At 45.0% G+C, this 16,341-nt stretch overlaps 1 protein-coding gene across 1 annotated transcript in view; it reads left to right on the forward strand.

Moving 5' to 3' along the window:
* Positions 1-16,341, forward strand: part of LAMA5 (laminin subunit alpha 5) — a 207,426-nt gene that overhangs the window by 108,094 nt on the left and 82,991 nt on the right. The window contains exons 15-23 of the mRNA XM_083447232.1: positions 18-152; positions 1,326-1,463; positions 2,736-2,788; positions 5,630-5,729; positions 6,771-6,823; positions 7,639-7,744; positions 9,075-9,174; positions 10,377-10,533; positions 13,553-13,682. Coding sequence (XP_083303358.1) covers positions 18-152; positions 1,326-1,463; positions 2,736-2,788; positions 5,630-5,729; positions 6,771-6,823; positions 7,639-7,744; positions 9,075-9,174; positions 10,377-10,533; positions 13,553-13,682 — 972 coding nt within the window. The remainder of the gene's footprint in view (positions 1-17; positions 153-1,325; positions 1,464-2,735; positions 2,789-5,629; positions 5,730-6,770; positions 6,824-7,638; positions 7,745-9,074; positions 9,175-10,376; positions 10,534-13,552; positions 13,683-16,341) is intronic.

Genomic DNA, 16,341 nt, shown 5'->3' on the forward strand with positions numbered 1-16,341 from the left:
TTCCCCACCCCCCACAGCTTGCTCCTGTGACCCCCGGGGAGCTCTGGACAACGACTGCAGCCCTGTTGGTCAGTGCCATTGCCACTCAAATTATATAGGCCACACATGCAACCAGTGTGCCCCAGGCTTTTATGGGTACCCTACCTGTACAGGTGAGTCATGTTGCTATACCAACTCTGCAGTTCTTTGTGTTCACAAGGGTCTTTTACTTCAATCCCTTTTGGTTCACGTTGCAGGGGTATGTATGCTTTATTACATGAGGTTGCAAAAATGCATAAATGTTGAGTTTGTTTATCTATACCCTTTCCCCAAGGGTGTAAAGCAATGCTTTGGAATGAAGAAAGTACTATGTACAGCAGGTGCTGTTTTTAGATAAATGTGCACGCACCATGTTAGAATAGACTTTCCCTTGTGCATGATAAAACAGGAGAGTGCCTTTCTTCATGATGGTGGAAACAAAGGGAAGAGGCACCTTGGATCGCCATAAAGAAACAAGAGATAAAATATCCACCAAGAAGGGGATGGGAAGCGTGCATTTAAGGTCTCCCCCCCCCCCAAGAGCTTCTTAAGCCAAACAGCCCCTGAGCCAAGAAGTCATTATTGACATCTGTTCCCGAAGAAGGAACTAATCCTTTCCAGAAATGTGTCGGCCACCCAGTGCTTTTTTTCTAGAAAAAGAGATGCCAGTACTCACCATGAAGTTGTTATAGTAAGTGCCACACTTTTTAAGGTGCTGGTTTTGACCTTTAAAGCCCTCTGCGGCCTAGGACCCACGTACCTACGGGACCGTCTCTTCTGGTAAGCCCCACCTTTTGGAGGTCCCAGGTGGCAAGGTGGTTAGATTGGTCTCAGCTAGGGTCAGGGCCTTTTCAGTACTGGCCCTGATTTGGTGGAACACTCTGTCACAAGAGACTAGGGCCCTGTGGGACTTGACATCTTTCCGCAGGGCCTGCAAGACAGAGCTGTTCCGCCTGGCCTTTGGTTTGGACTCAGTCTGACCCTTATGTTTCCCTCCCCTTATGGTTTTGATCTATGAGCTACTTTTAAAATGAAGCTGCATTTTAAATTGTATTTTAACCTGAATTTTAAATTGCCCCCCCCCCCAATTAGGTGCCGGTACTGCATTCCCTTGAGTACCTTCTGGGGGGGAGCACTGCAGGCACCTATATAAAAAACAGACAGTTCTTAAGAAAAAACAGTTGTTTTCTCTCCAGTTTTTGTGGCCTTTTATGATGGTGCCGCCAACTATGGTTGACATGGGTCCTTACTTTAAAGTCTGTCTGTCCTAACACTTTCTGGCCTGTCTTTTTTTACATCTTCCTCAGCTTGCCACTGTTCCCCAGAAGGCTCTCTCTATGGCACCTGTGACCAGGAGACGGGGCAGTGCAGTTGTCGGCAGAGAGTAATGGGGCAGCGCTGTGATACCTGCATTCCTGGGGCTTACGGTTTCCCGCAGTGTGAAGGTAGCTCCGCCTATTCCACTTGCTGTGCAGCTTCTGTGTCACACAAGCATGAACTCTTTATGTACCTCAGTACCTGTAATGGTTCTAGGGGTTGCTCGTGCGTAAGTTGCCGTCACTCCTGGCTAGGTTACCTGGTTGAACCCTTTCTGTCTGGACAGCCTCAAGTTTCGTGGCTGCCTCAGTCGCTGGCAGAATCCATCAGTGGGCGTTTCTTGAACCTCTTCCAGCATAAAAGCTGTTTGACGCCCAGTCTCCTCCTAGTCTCCCTGCGCCGAAGTCTTCTGCGCAAAGAGGGTGTGGGCAGCGGAGTACCCGTACTCTCTCCGCTGGTCTCCGGCGAGGAGTCCTGGAGCCACCTCTCCGATTCCCCCATCTGCCCCCCTTCTCCACTGATTTCCGCTGATTTCCTTCCCCAGCGGATGGGCTGCCTCTCTCCCTACTGGGACCCTCTCCGCCATCCCTCTGGAGCCTTCTCTCTGCCTCCAGCTCCGATGGCAGTTCCCTGACAGTACCCAAAGCCCCAGGCAGCATCAGCATTGCTTGATTAAAAACAAAAAAGTAAATAAACGTGAATAGTGTGGAAACGAAAAATTTCTAAAATTAATGGATTTTAATGCAGAGCTCATCCGCTAACTTCACTTGGCAGATCAATTTGCTTTTCACTTTTTTTGTAATTTTTTATTGGTTTTCAGCAGTGTATAAACACAACAGTAAGTTTCCCCCATGCTTTTCACTTTGTTAAGTGCTGCTTTGGAGTGGTATTTCCTGAGCTCTGATACCCCTTTTTCTTTTGCTCAGTGCGAATCACAACCCAGTAGCTGCCCCACCAGATCCACAACACAGTTAAAGCACCATCCCAGAAAACTCTGCATTTATTTATCCTTGCTTTATATTGAAATCATTTATATACTGCTTAACATTTCCAAAAAACCACACCTCATTTCCTAGGTGGTTTAACACCCTGTTTTAAAAACATCAAACAGAACATTGGAAAATATTAGAATAAAACAAATGAAAATCGAATATAAAATTTAAAAAATCCCACAAATTTAAAGCATTATAACTATCAGGAAAACAAAAATAATTCTCTTAAACATAAGGAACAATCAATACAAGTAAACTCTAAAAACAAAAACACAAAAGAAAATCCACATATATAGTATTAATAGTGACTAAACTGCATCTAATCTTTTCCCACTTAGCTGATTCTGTTTGTTATATGAGTGCCAGCTCTTATCTGTTTGTGTGGTTGTTTTTCTCTCTCTGTTTCAGTGGGCTCTTGTAATCCTGCAGGGCTTGCAAACGCAGACCCTTCCCTACCAGTGGTGAGTACTTCCTGTTTCTGTTAGATCTTAGTTTTGATTATTTTATTTTTTTATGCACCATGTTAAATTTTTTAAAATTTATTATACACCTCATTGAGCGTAATGAAAACTGGCATCTCCGCATCATCCAAAAGAGTAGATGCTTTGCATGCAGAAGGTTCGAGGTTCATTTTCTGGTGTCTCTGATTGAAAGACCAGATAGCAGATGATGGTGAAGAACTTTGGGCCAGATTCCTCTACCCGATTCCATAAGCAGAAACCAGTGCAGTGGTACCTCAGGTTAAGTACTTAATTCATTCTGGAGGTCCGTTCTTAACTATTTCTGGGTTAGCGGAGTCTATAACATGAAGCATATGTAACCTAGAATCATAGAATCATAGAGTTGGAATAGACCACAAGGGCCATCGAGTCCAACCCCCTGCCAAGCACGAAACACCATCAGAGCACTCCTGACATATGGTTGTCAAGCCTCTGCTTAAAGACCTCCAAAGAAGGAGACTCCACCACACTCCTTGGCAGCAAATTCCAATGTCGAACAGCTCTTACCGTCAGGAAGTTCTTCCTAATGTTTAGGTGGAATCTTCTTTCTTGTAGTTTGGATCCATTGCTCCGTGTCCGCTTCTCTGGAGCAGCAGAAAACACTCTTTCTCCCTCCTCTATGTGACATCCTTTTATATATTTGAACATGGCTATCATAACCTGAAGTGTATGTAACCGGACTTCCGGGTTGGCGCCATCGCCGAATGGCGGACTCCCTCCGAGCTCCGGAGGGAGTCTGCTCGGCAGGGGCTGGGTCCTACCGCAACGGCGATGCGGGGACCCTTAGAAACCACGGCCACGGAGGCCGTGGACATGGAGACTCGGCTTGCACCGTTAGCGCCCTCCCGACTCGTGAAGGAGCCTTTTTAAAGGCTACGGATCGGGTGCCGGGGAGAAGCGTGGTGCCTTGAGTCCTCTGCTTCCCCTGCTGAGCGCAGCCGCATGCCATCCGGCGGAGAGCGCTGACTTCTTCCATTGAAAATTCGGACTTTTCAACAATAACCCGTGAGTAAATCTGGAAATCGGGTTCAAAAGGAGGAAAAAAGAAATTTTTTTTTCGAATTGGATACGAGCGGGGGGGATTCAAAAAGGAAGTCAGTCCCCTCCCTACTGTAAATTGTCTAAAACAAAGACGGGGAAACCAAGACCCAAAAAGGCTTGCATTGCTGATAAAAATTACAATTCCACGATGGGGAACTACAAGAACTGTGCTGGAGGAGGAACTGGAGAAGGGAAACACAACCCCCCCCCCTGGGAACCGGGGCGATTGAAGAGAGAGCCTGGTGAAAGGAGTCGGAGAGTTCGACAGTTTTCAAAATAGCTGTCAAAGTCGGAAAGTGGAGTGGATTTTATTATGAGAACTTGGCTGGTTAAATTTGCTTCAATTTGCTACAATTTGTTAAAATCTGGATACAAAACGGCGAATATGGATAACAACTTGACTTTTGGACTAGAGGAAACAAAGTTATAACAATCCCCCTCGAGGAGCTTCGGGACATTACAAGGACTGGGAAAGTGGAAAAACACCAATGGAATTTTACAGAACTGGTTACCTTCTGGGAAAGCTGCAAAACGGAAACAACATCTCGTCTGCAGGGTGTTTTCTGTAGACAATAGACTTTTCTATTGAAGAAAGGAAGGGACTGAACGTAAGGTTTTGCCCCTGAACAACAACCATCCCTGCAGACTTACCAAACTTGCGAATTACAACGTTTAAGCAGCGGAACAAAAGGAAATTAGACTACAAACCGGAAAGAACAACGGAGGGAGTTTTACTACAGTTTTCTTAAAGACTGAAGTTAAAGCTTTGGAGAATAATAATAATAATAATAATTTTGATTATCAAAAAATTTATTTCTAATTTTAAAAAAAAAAAAGGGAAAGCCAGCTGGAGTTGGGGAAAAGTTGTGATTTATGGCCTTAAGAATTCCAGGCAGATACTAGGGGTTGATGGTCAGGGGGAAATTAAACCGGGGACAGGGGGGGGAGAACTAAAACTCCAAAGGCTTGCCAACTTTGTTCTTTTTTGTTGAATTGGTCTTTCTTTTTTATTATTCATTATATCTCTTATTTTTTACCTTTTCTATTGTTATTATCTGGGGTGCTTTTTTTATCAAAAATGGAAATTGTGGAATGAAAGGGGGTGGGTCCTGGGGAAAGAACATCGGGTTGTTTATTATTATTAAGGGTAAAACAAATTAAGCTTTAATTTGAAAGGGGAATTTGTGTGGCCAACAATGTGAAATGGGAATATGGTGGGGGTGGGGGAAGGGGGGAGTCCCATAAGTGATTATGTATTTTTTGAAAAATTTTAATAAATATTATTTAAAAAAAAAAAATGAAGTGTATGTAACCCGAGATACCACTGTACAAGGATTCCTGCTAGTGCCTGAGGCTCTGAATGGTGCCACTGCCAGAGAGTAAACAATACAGGTCTAGATGGTCTAGATGGACATAAGGCAGCTTTCTGTGTTCCTAATCTGCATTGCCTTTGATTGTCTTGATCATGGGTAGGCAAACTAAGGCCCGGGGGCCAGATCCGGCCCAATCGCCTTCTAAATCCGGCCCGCGGACAGTCAAGGAATCAGCCTGTTTTTACATGAGTAGAATGTGTGCTTTTATTTAAAACGCATCTCTGGCTTATTTGTGGGGCATAGGAATTCAGTCATTCCGCCCCCTCCAAAACATAGACCGCCCCCACCCCCACCCCAGCTGAAAAAGTTTGCTGACCCCTGGTCTTGAGCCTTAGTACGCAATTTCAGATCTCTCTCTCTCTGCCTCCCCCTTTCCCCTCCTCCTCAGGGGTCCTGCGAATGTCGAGCCTATGTGGAAGGTGAAGCTTGTGATAGGTGCAAACCGCTCTACTGGAACCTGACTCCAGATAACCCATTTGGATGCATGAGTAAGACCCTTCCCATGTCATTCTTCCAGGAAGCTGCTCATCCAAGCCACTCTGGTGATTTAAGGAGAAGAGGGTTCCCATTTCTCCTCTTCTGAACACATTGCGGAGGCGAAGCTATGGGGGCAGGGGAAGCCTTTGGGCGTGGGACACAGCCAAACAGAATACTTGAGGTGCTCTGGTATCATTTAATGCTGAATGGAAACAAGGATCAGCAGAGCAAGTATGGGAAGCCAGCAAAACTTGTGCTATCTTAAATTAAAGTGGGATAAAGGTAAAGGTAAAGGTACCCCTGCCCGTACGGGCCAGTCGTGTCCGACTCTAGGGTTGTGCACTCATCTGACTTAAGAGGCCGGGAGCCAGCGCTGTCTGAAGACACTTCCGGATCACGTGGCCAGCGTGATGAAGCTGCTCTGGCAACCCAGCACCAGCGCAGCACACGGAAACGCCCTTTACCTTCCCGCTATAAAGCGGTACCTATTTATCTACTTGCACTTAGGGGTGCTTTCGAACTGCTAGGTAGGCAGGAGCTGGGACCAAAAGACGGGAGCTCACCCTGCCGCGGGGATTCGAACCGCCGACCATACAATCGGCAAGTCCTAAGCACTGAGGTTTTACCCACAGCGCCACCCGTGTCCCTAAAGTGGGATAAGTTGCCCTTATTTGAAACTCTATTCAGGAGTGCTGGCAGAGTTAAAACAAGATACTGCAGTCAAGTTTGATTTACTCCACTGTTTTTGCCAGTTTCTCTCTGTCTGTCTATATATCTTGGGGGAGCCACCAACTGTCCTGGGGTAGATTTGTACACAGTATTAGTTTAGACCAGCTCATTCCAAGTTTTTGCTGAATGTCCTCTTTGCCCTTACACAGCAGATCAAGAGTTTACAACCACGACTGTGACTTCATTTGGGGGCCTTTACTGTCCTACTGACTTCTGCCATTTTTGCCTGCCTGCCTGAGGATTAGCTGGCATCCAACTAACTTCAAGTTAATTGCTGGATAGACTTGAGGAGTCGTCTAACTACCCCTTTCTGTTTCCCCTAGGCTGCCAGTGCGACACCATGGGGACAGTTGCAGGTGTTGCGGAATGCCAGCAAGTAAGTTTCACACCGTGTGATGAAATCCACTCTGAGGTCCCGGCTAGGACCCAGGTCCTGCCAGGAGAAACACTCGCCTTGATGCCTTTTTTACCTTGAAACATATCATCCCAAGTGGAACAAGCCATTATAAATCTCATCTTAACTCCTGCTCTACAGAGCTGTTCTGCTGCTTCCTGACTCTTTACCAGTGCATTTTGGCAACTGCACACCAGATGACCAGAAGCATTCTGGAGATATTTTACTTTTCGTGCAACAGCATTATTACAACACTGATTTATTTAGAAATTTGTTGCCTGCTTTTCATTATCAAGTAATCCCCAAACTGGGGGTAATAAAACACAATCTGATTGTACAACCAATCAGAACAATGAAGCTGTCAAAACAGGCAAGAGCACAAAGATAAAAACTAAGTGCAGCGTCACATATGTAGCCAATAGCCTGACTGAATATGTTGATCCTCAACTCAATTGGCGCAAAAAGCTTATAACTTTGTGCCTCTTGAATTATACTCGATTTATTCCAATGCAAGGCATGGGCAATAAAACAGAAATTGCTTTTATTTTCTATTGCTTTCATGAAGTTTCAGTAAATGACACGATGTTCTTCTAATATTTCTGTGAGCATTAGGGCTACAGCAGAGGTTTCTGGTTGTTGTTTTTAGGGCAAAGCAGAGCAGCTGCTGTTGCAGTTCGCAGCCTTTGTCCCCTTTCTCATTCTTTCACTCATCATCTTTCTTTGCCAGCTAAGGACAGGGAGGTTAATTTTGGGGAGCTGCCGCAGGCTGATTTTAACATGTGGCCTGTGTCTCCTAGGGCGACGGACACTGCTTCTGCAAGCCCAATACCTGTGGTCAGTTCTGTTCAACTTGTAAAGAAGGATACTACAACCTGGAGAGCGGGAATTACTTTGGCTGTCAAGGTGTGTTCTTTTTTCCCGGTATCATGCTGCTATCTGTTAGCCATTGGGTGGGGACAAAAGTCACAGAGCCCATTAGTTGGAACAGTTGTCCTGTCAACATGGGAAGCAGGGTTCCAGTGCGGGGAGGACATATTAAGGGAAAGAACAGATTTACTCAAGACTTGGTCTCTGTTAGATTAAAAATAATGATAGAGTGAATCTTTCTCTCTCCATCCTTCTGAAATTTTGACTGGCTATATGCTGTGTTGTCCTTCCTCCCAGGTATTTCTTTGCATTTTGTGGGTAGGCTTAGAAATCGTTTCCCCCTCCTTTCCAATTATTGCCAAATTTGTGCACAGCCAGTCATGAACTTCTTTTATATGCAGATACATATATATACACCTCCAACCCTCATATACACCTAGCTCAGACCTCGTCAAGGTAGTTAGGAAGATCTTGACCCCTTTTAAGGAGGTCAGCTGTAGCATCAGATCAAAGGAAAGGAAAGAGGTAAAGAAGTCTCTTTAGAGAAGATTGATGGAAAGGTTGGAGGTGCAGTCGCTCAGGCTTTAAAAATCAATTTCAAAAAAGTGAAAAAGGTAGAGGAAAACGAGCAAGCCCAGATGAAAGGAGTTGAAAAAGGTTTATTGAAACAGGCATTACTGACAGACGTTGATTAAACTGGTACCTATTTTATGATATACTGTATTTATCCGTGTCTATGACTAGGTTTCCCCCTAAAAAATAATGTCAAAAATTAGGGAGCGTCTTATACACAGGGCCATCTCCCCCCATTTTCTTAAATCTGAGTCCCCCAAAATAGAGGACGTCTTATACATGGGGGCATCTTATAGACGGAAAAATACGGTACTTTATTTTTAGACCAAGAGAATGGAAGTTGAGCTTAGATCAAAGACGGACACTGTATTGGGTACAGATTGCACAGCTTCTTGATGTAAAACAGAACAAAGCGTGCTAAAATTGGCTGGGTTGTTGTCCTTCATCAGTAATACAAACAGATACATCTATGGCACTGAAAGGACCGGGAGTATCCACTGCTGTCTATTTTTATTAACTATGCAAGGCTGTATCCTTGGATGAGTTAGGATTATGGGGAGTGGTCTGCAAACGGTGATGGGGAGACTGCCTGGTAGGGAAACAGCAGGCATAGCTTCTGAAATAGAACAGGGAGGCAGTGGAAACGGATCCAGGCAGGGCCAGAAGCCAACGCGAAAGCAGATACAATGGAATAAAAATAGTGTGCCATGCCACTGTAACTCCCTGTGGTGCCAGGCTATTTGGGGCCCGTTAGCAACTGCAGAATGTAAAGACGTGTGCTTCCTATCTACAGGATGCCACTGTGACATCGGTGGGGCAGCCGGACCGGCGTGTGACGAGAAGACTGGATCCTGTCGCTGCAGGCTGAATACGCAAGGCCCCACTTGCACTCAGTAAGAGGCTGGCTGCAGCTGTGATGGGCAAACCTGTGGCATTAGCTGCCTTGTTGTCTTGGATTTCAAACCCAGCATTAGCGTTCTGTGTATTCAGTGGGTGGGGTGGAGAATGTGAATGGGTCATTTGGGGGAACAGACTAAGTGAGATGTGCATAGATGATGTAAAAGGTTCTTCACCTATGTTTGTGGTTCTGCAGGTTTTTAAGTGGGGGCAGGGGGACTGAAGGGGAACATGATACAGTGGTACCTTGGGTTAAGAACTTAATTCATTCTGGAGGTCTGTTCTTAACCTGAAACTGTTCTTTAGCTAATGGGGCCTCCTGTTGCCGCCATGCCGCCACAGAGCGATTTCTGTTCTCATCCTGAAGCAAAGTTCTTAACCCGAGGTACTATTTCTGGGTTAGTGGAGTCTGTAACCGGAAGCGTCTGTAACCCGAGGTACCACTGCACAGGTTTATAAAATTATGAAAAGAAGTCCCCCCCCCCTTCTGCCAGCAATCTTGTGAAGTTGATTGGTTGGAGAGGTAGGGAGGGAGGGAAAATATCCTGACGGTCATCTATTCCAACCCTCTGCAATGCAGGAATGTGTCTGTGGCCTGTGTATAAAACATGAAAAGCTGCATGTCATTTATGTAATCATTCTGGGCAGATGATAGGTATTTTCTTGGGGTATGGATGCAAATGTCCTAAGCTAGAGTGACTGGCTGCGTTGACTAAATACAGTGGTGCCTCGCAAGACTAAAATAATCCGTTCCATGAGTCTCTTCGTCTAGCGGTTTTTTCGTCTTGCGAAGCAAGCCCATTAGCGGATTAGCGCTATTAGCGGTTTAGCGGCTATTAGCGGCTATTAAAGGCTTAAGGGATTAGCGGATTAGCTGCTAAAAGGCTATTAGCAGCTTAGTGCCTTAGAAAAAGGGGGTGGGGAGCGGAAAAAAACCCCCAGGAATCGCAAGACATTTTCGTCTTGCGAAGCAAGCCCATAGAGAAATTCGTCCAGCGAAGCACCTCCAAAACGGAAAACCCTTTCGTCTAGCGGGTTTTCCGTCTTGCGAGGCATTCGTCTTGCGAGGCACCACTGTACTAGTTTGGGTTTTTGCTTGCTTAGTTCATCCCAGACATGTTGAAGCTGAGTCTTTCCTACATTGTGGTGCAGATGGAAACCCAGGCTGTTAAGAGTGTGCCTCACTTTTTATCTGCAGACCAGCAAGAGACCATTATATCCCTGACCTTCATCACCTGAAATACGAGCTGGAAGAGGGGACTACACTGGATGGACGGCCTGTTCGATTTGGCTACAACCCCTTGGAATTTGAGAATTTCAGCTGGAGAGGATATGCACAAATGTCTTCAATCCAGGTAGGCCTTAACTCCCCACCTCTTTCCTTGGGCAGATAGTAAAGGCTGCTTCAAATGTTATGGATTTCACAAGAGCAAAGCACTTCCACACAGAGAAAAGGATAAAAAATATATGCATGCTGAGAAGCTGCAGTCAGCTGCAGCTGCTCATCATCTGTACTCCAAATGTCCCTGCAGTGAAATAATGCATGATCCATGCATGAGTTTCAAGATTTTAATATGTGTAAGTGCTTGCACTATTGGAAATATGTGGCGTTTGAAGTGACTTTCAAGACGAGAGATCTCCTATGCATTTTACCCAAAGGGACTCCTCAAAACAGACAGAGCCCAATGCAAGCAGTCGCTCCATATTTGTGTGCATATGCTTCTACACTGAAAGCCTGTTCGTGCTAATGTGCTTAGAAAGAGAACAGTGGGATGATAGGAGAGGTCCCAAGTCCTGGAACCGCTTCGTTATGTCAGCCTTAGTTCATTTAGGGGGAGATGCCAGGCAGGAACTATATAAGGGGACTGCCAGTTAGAAAGCCAACACACAAACAGGTCTCCTAAAGGGCTATTCTCCCTCTTCCTGTTGCAACTCTGCATAACATCTCCCTGCTCCTCAAAGGAAAGGAAAACCCTCTTTGCTTTTTCCTGTGCTGCATGTGGCTTTAGTTGCTCTTTCATCTGTTGAAGAGGGTGGCTTGTTTATTTCAGGCTTTTGTATGCTTGAATGACAAGAGAATGAGGCTGTAACATCTGCTGAGCTTGCTCCCACCTGAGATGTTGTTCCTCTCTGAAATCTGGAGACCTCACAGAGAGAAAGTGTTTATGTGTGGTCTGTGTGGTTCATTTGAAACTCTCTTATATGACTTTATTCTTTAGGAGAGGGTTCTTAGATTAAAGATGATTTTTGTTTTATTTCTGCCCCTTAGGAAAATGGGCCTAAGGACAGACTTTCCTTGTTCTCTTTAGATTTTTTTTTATAGTGCCTGCTCTCTCATTCCTTGTGCCATTGTTACACTCCCACTCTTAGCCTTTAATAGCCAGAGGCTCACAAAAGTGCTCATTCCACAATTTAGTTACTGTCTGAAGGTGCAAATGAACCTTTGAAGGTAGTCTTTTGTCTTGCTATAGAAACCCCCAGCTTTCTTGGAGAGAGGTACATGCTTTGCTTAGCCTTCTGGGAGATGTCAGCTTGAACTGGAGCACCACAGCTAATCCGCATATTCTGTTTGCACGTGGTTAATCTGATTTGCATGGATTCTTGATGCCAGCCCATTGGTGTGGACAACTCCCAGTCTTTCCACTTGCATTTTCCAATCAGTTAATGTCCCAAACATGGCAGTCCTTATAAATGCCAGGAGATACAAGAGCAAAATTAATTTTAGGCTCATAATGCCCACACATTTTTTTATGATGTAGTGATGATTTTGGGATTTTTGAAAGTTTGCATGCAGTCTTAATATCACAGAGAGTTGTGTGTATGTGCACATCTGCTTTCAAGAAAGATACATGCCGTGCTTGTAGAAAAATAGGTGCCGGAACTCACCATTAAGTTGTTACAGTAAGTGCCACACCTTTTAACCCAAAAAAGAGAGGTGCTGGTACTGCGTACTTTTGAGTACCCCCTGAATTAAAAAAACAACAACACTGGATATAGGTGTCCTTAACCACCCATTGGCATTCCTATCCACATCTTTCTTACAATCAGACTGATGTGTAAACTTTTCCCATGTTAGTGTTAGGAATTATTTGCAGGGCCACTTTTGTGATTTTTACTTTCAAAATGGGAAGCAGCCTTCCTAAGGACATCAGAGCCCTGTTGAATCAGACCCTGTGATTTTGCCTAAAGGTAAAGGGACCCCTGACCATTAGGTCCAGTCGTGACAGACTCTGAGGTTGCGGCGCTCATCTCGCTTTATTGGCCAAGGGAGCCGGCGTACAGCTTCCAGGTCATGTGGCCAGCATGACTAAGCCGCTTCTGGGGAACCAGAGCAGTGCATGGAAACGCCGTGTACCTTCCCGCCGGAGTGATACCTATTTATCTACTTGCACTTTGACGTGCTTTCAAACTGCTAGGTTGGCAGGAGCAAGGACTGACTGAGCAACGGGAGCTCATCCTGTTGCGGGGATTCGAACTGCCAACCTTCTGATCGGCAAGCCTTAGGCTCTGTGGTTTAACCCACAGCACCACCCACGTCTCCTCCCCCTTTAATGGCATCTAAGCGGCAGGCCATCACTGCACCTTGTGGCAATGGGTTATGAATTTTGTATGCACTCGGTGTGCTTCTCTTTAGAAGTCATCTTCTCTCGTCTCTCCCTTTTCCCCCTTCGGCTCTTGACTATGGAATGTCTGTTTCTGGCTGGATAGATAGCCTTAGGTGGAATGTGCAGCGAGTGTTTCAGAGGCATCTTTCCAGGCCATCCCATTAAGAGGAGGATGGGGCTGGCTTGATTTCCTCACCTGCTTTGGCATGCTGCTTTTGGGAGCAGGAATACGGGAGTGCTGTGCTTGAGCTGGTGGCTGGTGGCAGGTGACGGTGGAGGTTTATTTAAGGTGTGCTCTGCTTCTCTCCCCTTTCTCTCCCACCAGCCCAAGGTAGTGGTGACCCTCAGTGTGACCTCCCCTGACCTGTTCCGCCTCGTCTTCCGCTACGTCAACCGGGGGCCTGCAAATGTGGAAGGGAGGGTCTCAGGCCTTGAGGAAGGAAAGTTTAATGTTTGTGGCAACTGTAAGTGCATTTTTCACTTCTAGACTAACCCCTTTCGAAAACCAGTTGATAAAGGAGCCGACCTTTGCTTTTTCTTGCAAAGCAGCGTTTTTCTTCTCCCTCCCCAAAAGCCACCACCACCACCACTCATTTCGTAGATTTTGGATCTCCTCAAGCAGTTTGCTCTTAGGAACCACAAAGGGTGGGGAACCTAGCGAGGCAAAGAGAGAGAGAGAGAGACAGAGAGAGACAGGCAGGGCAGGTAACAGACTCGCTGTCTGCCCTGCAATGATAATGTGCCCGATGTGCTTTTTCACCTTTTGCAGAACAACGTCAAAGTCACAGTGCGGGTCAGAGAAGCGGAGATCTATCTCTTCCATGTCATCTTGAGATACATTAACTCAGGAAGTGCCACTGTGTACGGCAAAATTACAGCTTATCAGCCACGAAGGAGAGGTAAGGACCCCAGATTTCTCTTGTCCCCGCAATTCCATAATTGATCTGTTGTCACGGTTTCCATTCTCAAGCTGCTCTGTGTTGCTGATCAAACAAAGCATTTTCTGAAGCAACCTATTTTCATATACTGTTCTAGAATTGAGGAGAAAGCCCAATAATTGTTATGCTTTGTATTCATACCTCTCCTCACTCAGGCTTTTGCTTAAGTGTGCCTTCAAACCAGTGAACATCCTCAGCAATTCAGTTTGTTTTGTTTTCTGCAAATGCTTATTGTATATAAAACTGTGATAATTGATTATTGTGACTGGGAAAATATGATGAGGTAGGATTTTAGTGCTAAACTGTTAAGTTACAGCTTGAGTCCCATTTTTTGAGCCTGTTGACCAGAGGATGTTAAGAGGGAATTGGTTTCTCTTTGGTGTTAAGCAAGGCAAAGTAACATTTAGATGGCTTTGATCCAGCAGGCTATTATTATTATTATGTTCTTATTTTTCTTCCAAATCATTACAATCGTCATTCACAGTGAATTGCATTCTGAAGAGGTGAAGTACAGTGATACCTCCGGTTACAGATGCTTCAGGTTGCGTTTTTTCGGGTTACGGACCCGCCGAAACCCAGAAGTATCAAATGGGTTCCTTCTGAGTTTTGGGGGTCACGCATGCGCAGAAGCACTAAATCATGCTTTGCGCATGCGCAGAAGTGCTGAATCGCAACCCGTGCATGCGCAGATGCACCGCTGCGGGTTGTGAATACTGCAGGTTGCGAACATGCTTCCCGCACGGATCATGTTCAGAACCCAAGTGTCCACTGTATAGGGAGAAGACTTTAAAACAAATAAAATTGTCTATGGATTGTATTCAATGCTCACAGTAGACCCATCGAAATTAATAGGCATGGCTGACTTAGTTTTATCGATTTCAGTGGGTGTGGTCTGAGTAGAACTTAGTTGGCTGCAATCCTGATAAAACAAACAAGCTTAACTAGATCATATCCCATACGTCTGAAAGAGAAGGAAAATATTGTTTGAACCCCGTGCTTTGATTGCAGTAGCAGTCAGGAAGGATTCCACTGGCAGCCTGTGGAATGGGATGTACTAATGGGATGTAGTTTTAGTTCTTTGCTGCTTCAGCCACACTGTGGCATATATATGCAAATGTGGAATGCAAGAAAGCTGGTCAGTTTTATGTCTAGCCTGGTGTATGGTAACTCTTCCAGTTCCTCAGCTCACTTTCAAATCCTCATTCATGCTGACAGCAGAATTAACTGCAATTGCTACCGTAGTGCTAGCCTTGAAATATTATGTTTGGGCAATGGAAGGCTTTTCTGAAAGTGGGGCGGGGAGGCAATTTTGTTAATAGAGTTCATTTTATAGCCATATAACTTTTACCTTCAGGGGTGCCGATTTTCACTTTTATTGATTCAGAAGGGGAGCAACTCTTATCTCAATAGGCGACTGCAGTAGCTGATTTATTAAAAAGGAATTCACGATTTAGTCCATGGAGCACTGCATTATAGCACTGTTGCTGGCAAAGTCTGCACAGAAGTGGCATTTCCAGGCACTGTTGGGAATGTTTTCACTGAACTTAAAAGGACATTTTTATGTCATTAAAGAGGCGCTTTTTACATGCGTTTATAAAACACAAGTTTATTTCATTAAAGAAGTACAGCTAACGTATTTCAATATGAAATTTATGATATTATTTCAGGAAACATACAACTTTAACAAACAAAACATACAAATAAGTTGAGGCCCCCCACCCCAGCGCTTCTAGAATTGAGTTTGGCCATTCTCTTGAGCGCTCAGGGACAGGATGCACCAGTCACCGGTGCTTCCTGTTCCTTCTGCGACGTCACCACATTGGAAATTGTGTTGGTTCCTGAAGTGCCGACAACTTGCTCATCTTCTGGACCTGGGTGGGGAAAATGTGAAGTTTACCTTTTGATATGATGCTATCTGAACAGGAAGCATGAGAAAGGTGTGTAACAGCAGTGATTTTTGATCAGTAGTGGCTGGTCCAATTTCAGTTCATCTTCAGCCAGCCACCAACTGCCTTCTTAGTTACAACCAGAAAGGAGTGATACTGTCTATCAGCTTCCTATGCCTTCGTCTCAGTGTGGTCCTTGCAGAACTCAGCAGGGAAGAAGATGGGATCTGCCTATCAATCGGCTGTAGCTCCAGTTACTGTAGGGTCCCCCTGCCCTCTGCCCCACAAGTCCCCAAAGGCACTAATCACCACTGCTTTCTGATAGCACCCTCAGTCTAGGCTCCTTCCATGTGGTGGTCATTCTGACAAGGTATGAGAACTGGAATGTGAACACCTCTGGGGATCATGTGATACACATCTGTCGCAGATAGCTTCTGTGCCTTGAAACAGCAAAGCGGGAGTTAGCTTTTATGATGGAAAAGGAGAACATGTTATAAGATCTTTGGTGTTTTAGCTCTGCTGTGTTGACACACGTTTTGCCGCTGATTGTTTTATTTAGTTAGTTTTGCAGTTGGTTTCATTCCTTTTGATTTTGGGGGATTTTTTTTAAAAACCTTTTATTGTTACCTGCCCAGGGGAGAATGTTAATTGGGCCATATGCTAATGATTTAAATACAATTTATCTCCATGTTTGCTGGCTGATTTGCTTTCCTTATGGCCAAGTTGTGCAGTGT

Source organism: Podarcis tiliguerta, assembly GCF_965153285.1.
Source record: "Podarcis tiliguerta genome assembly, chromosome: 6".
In the NCBI taxonomy this organism is placed as follows: Eukaryota; Metazoa; Chordata; class Lepidosauria; order Squamata; family Lacertidae; genus Podarcis; species Podarcis tiliguerta.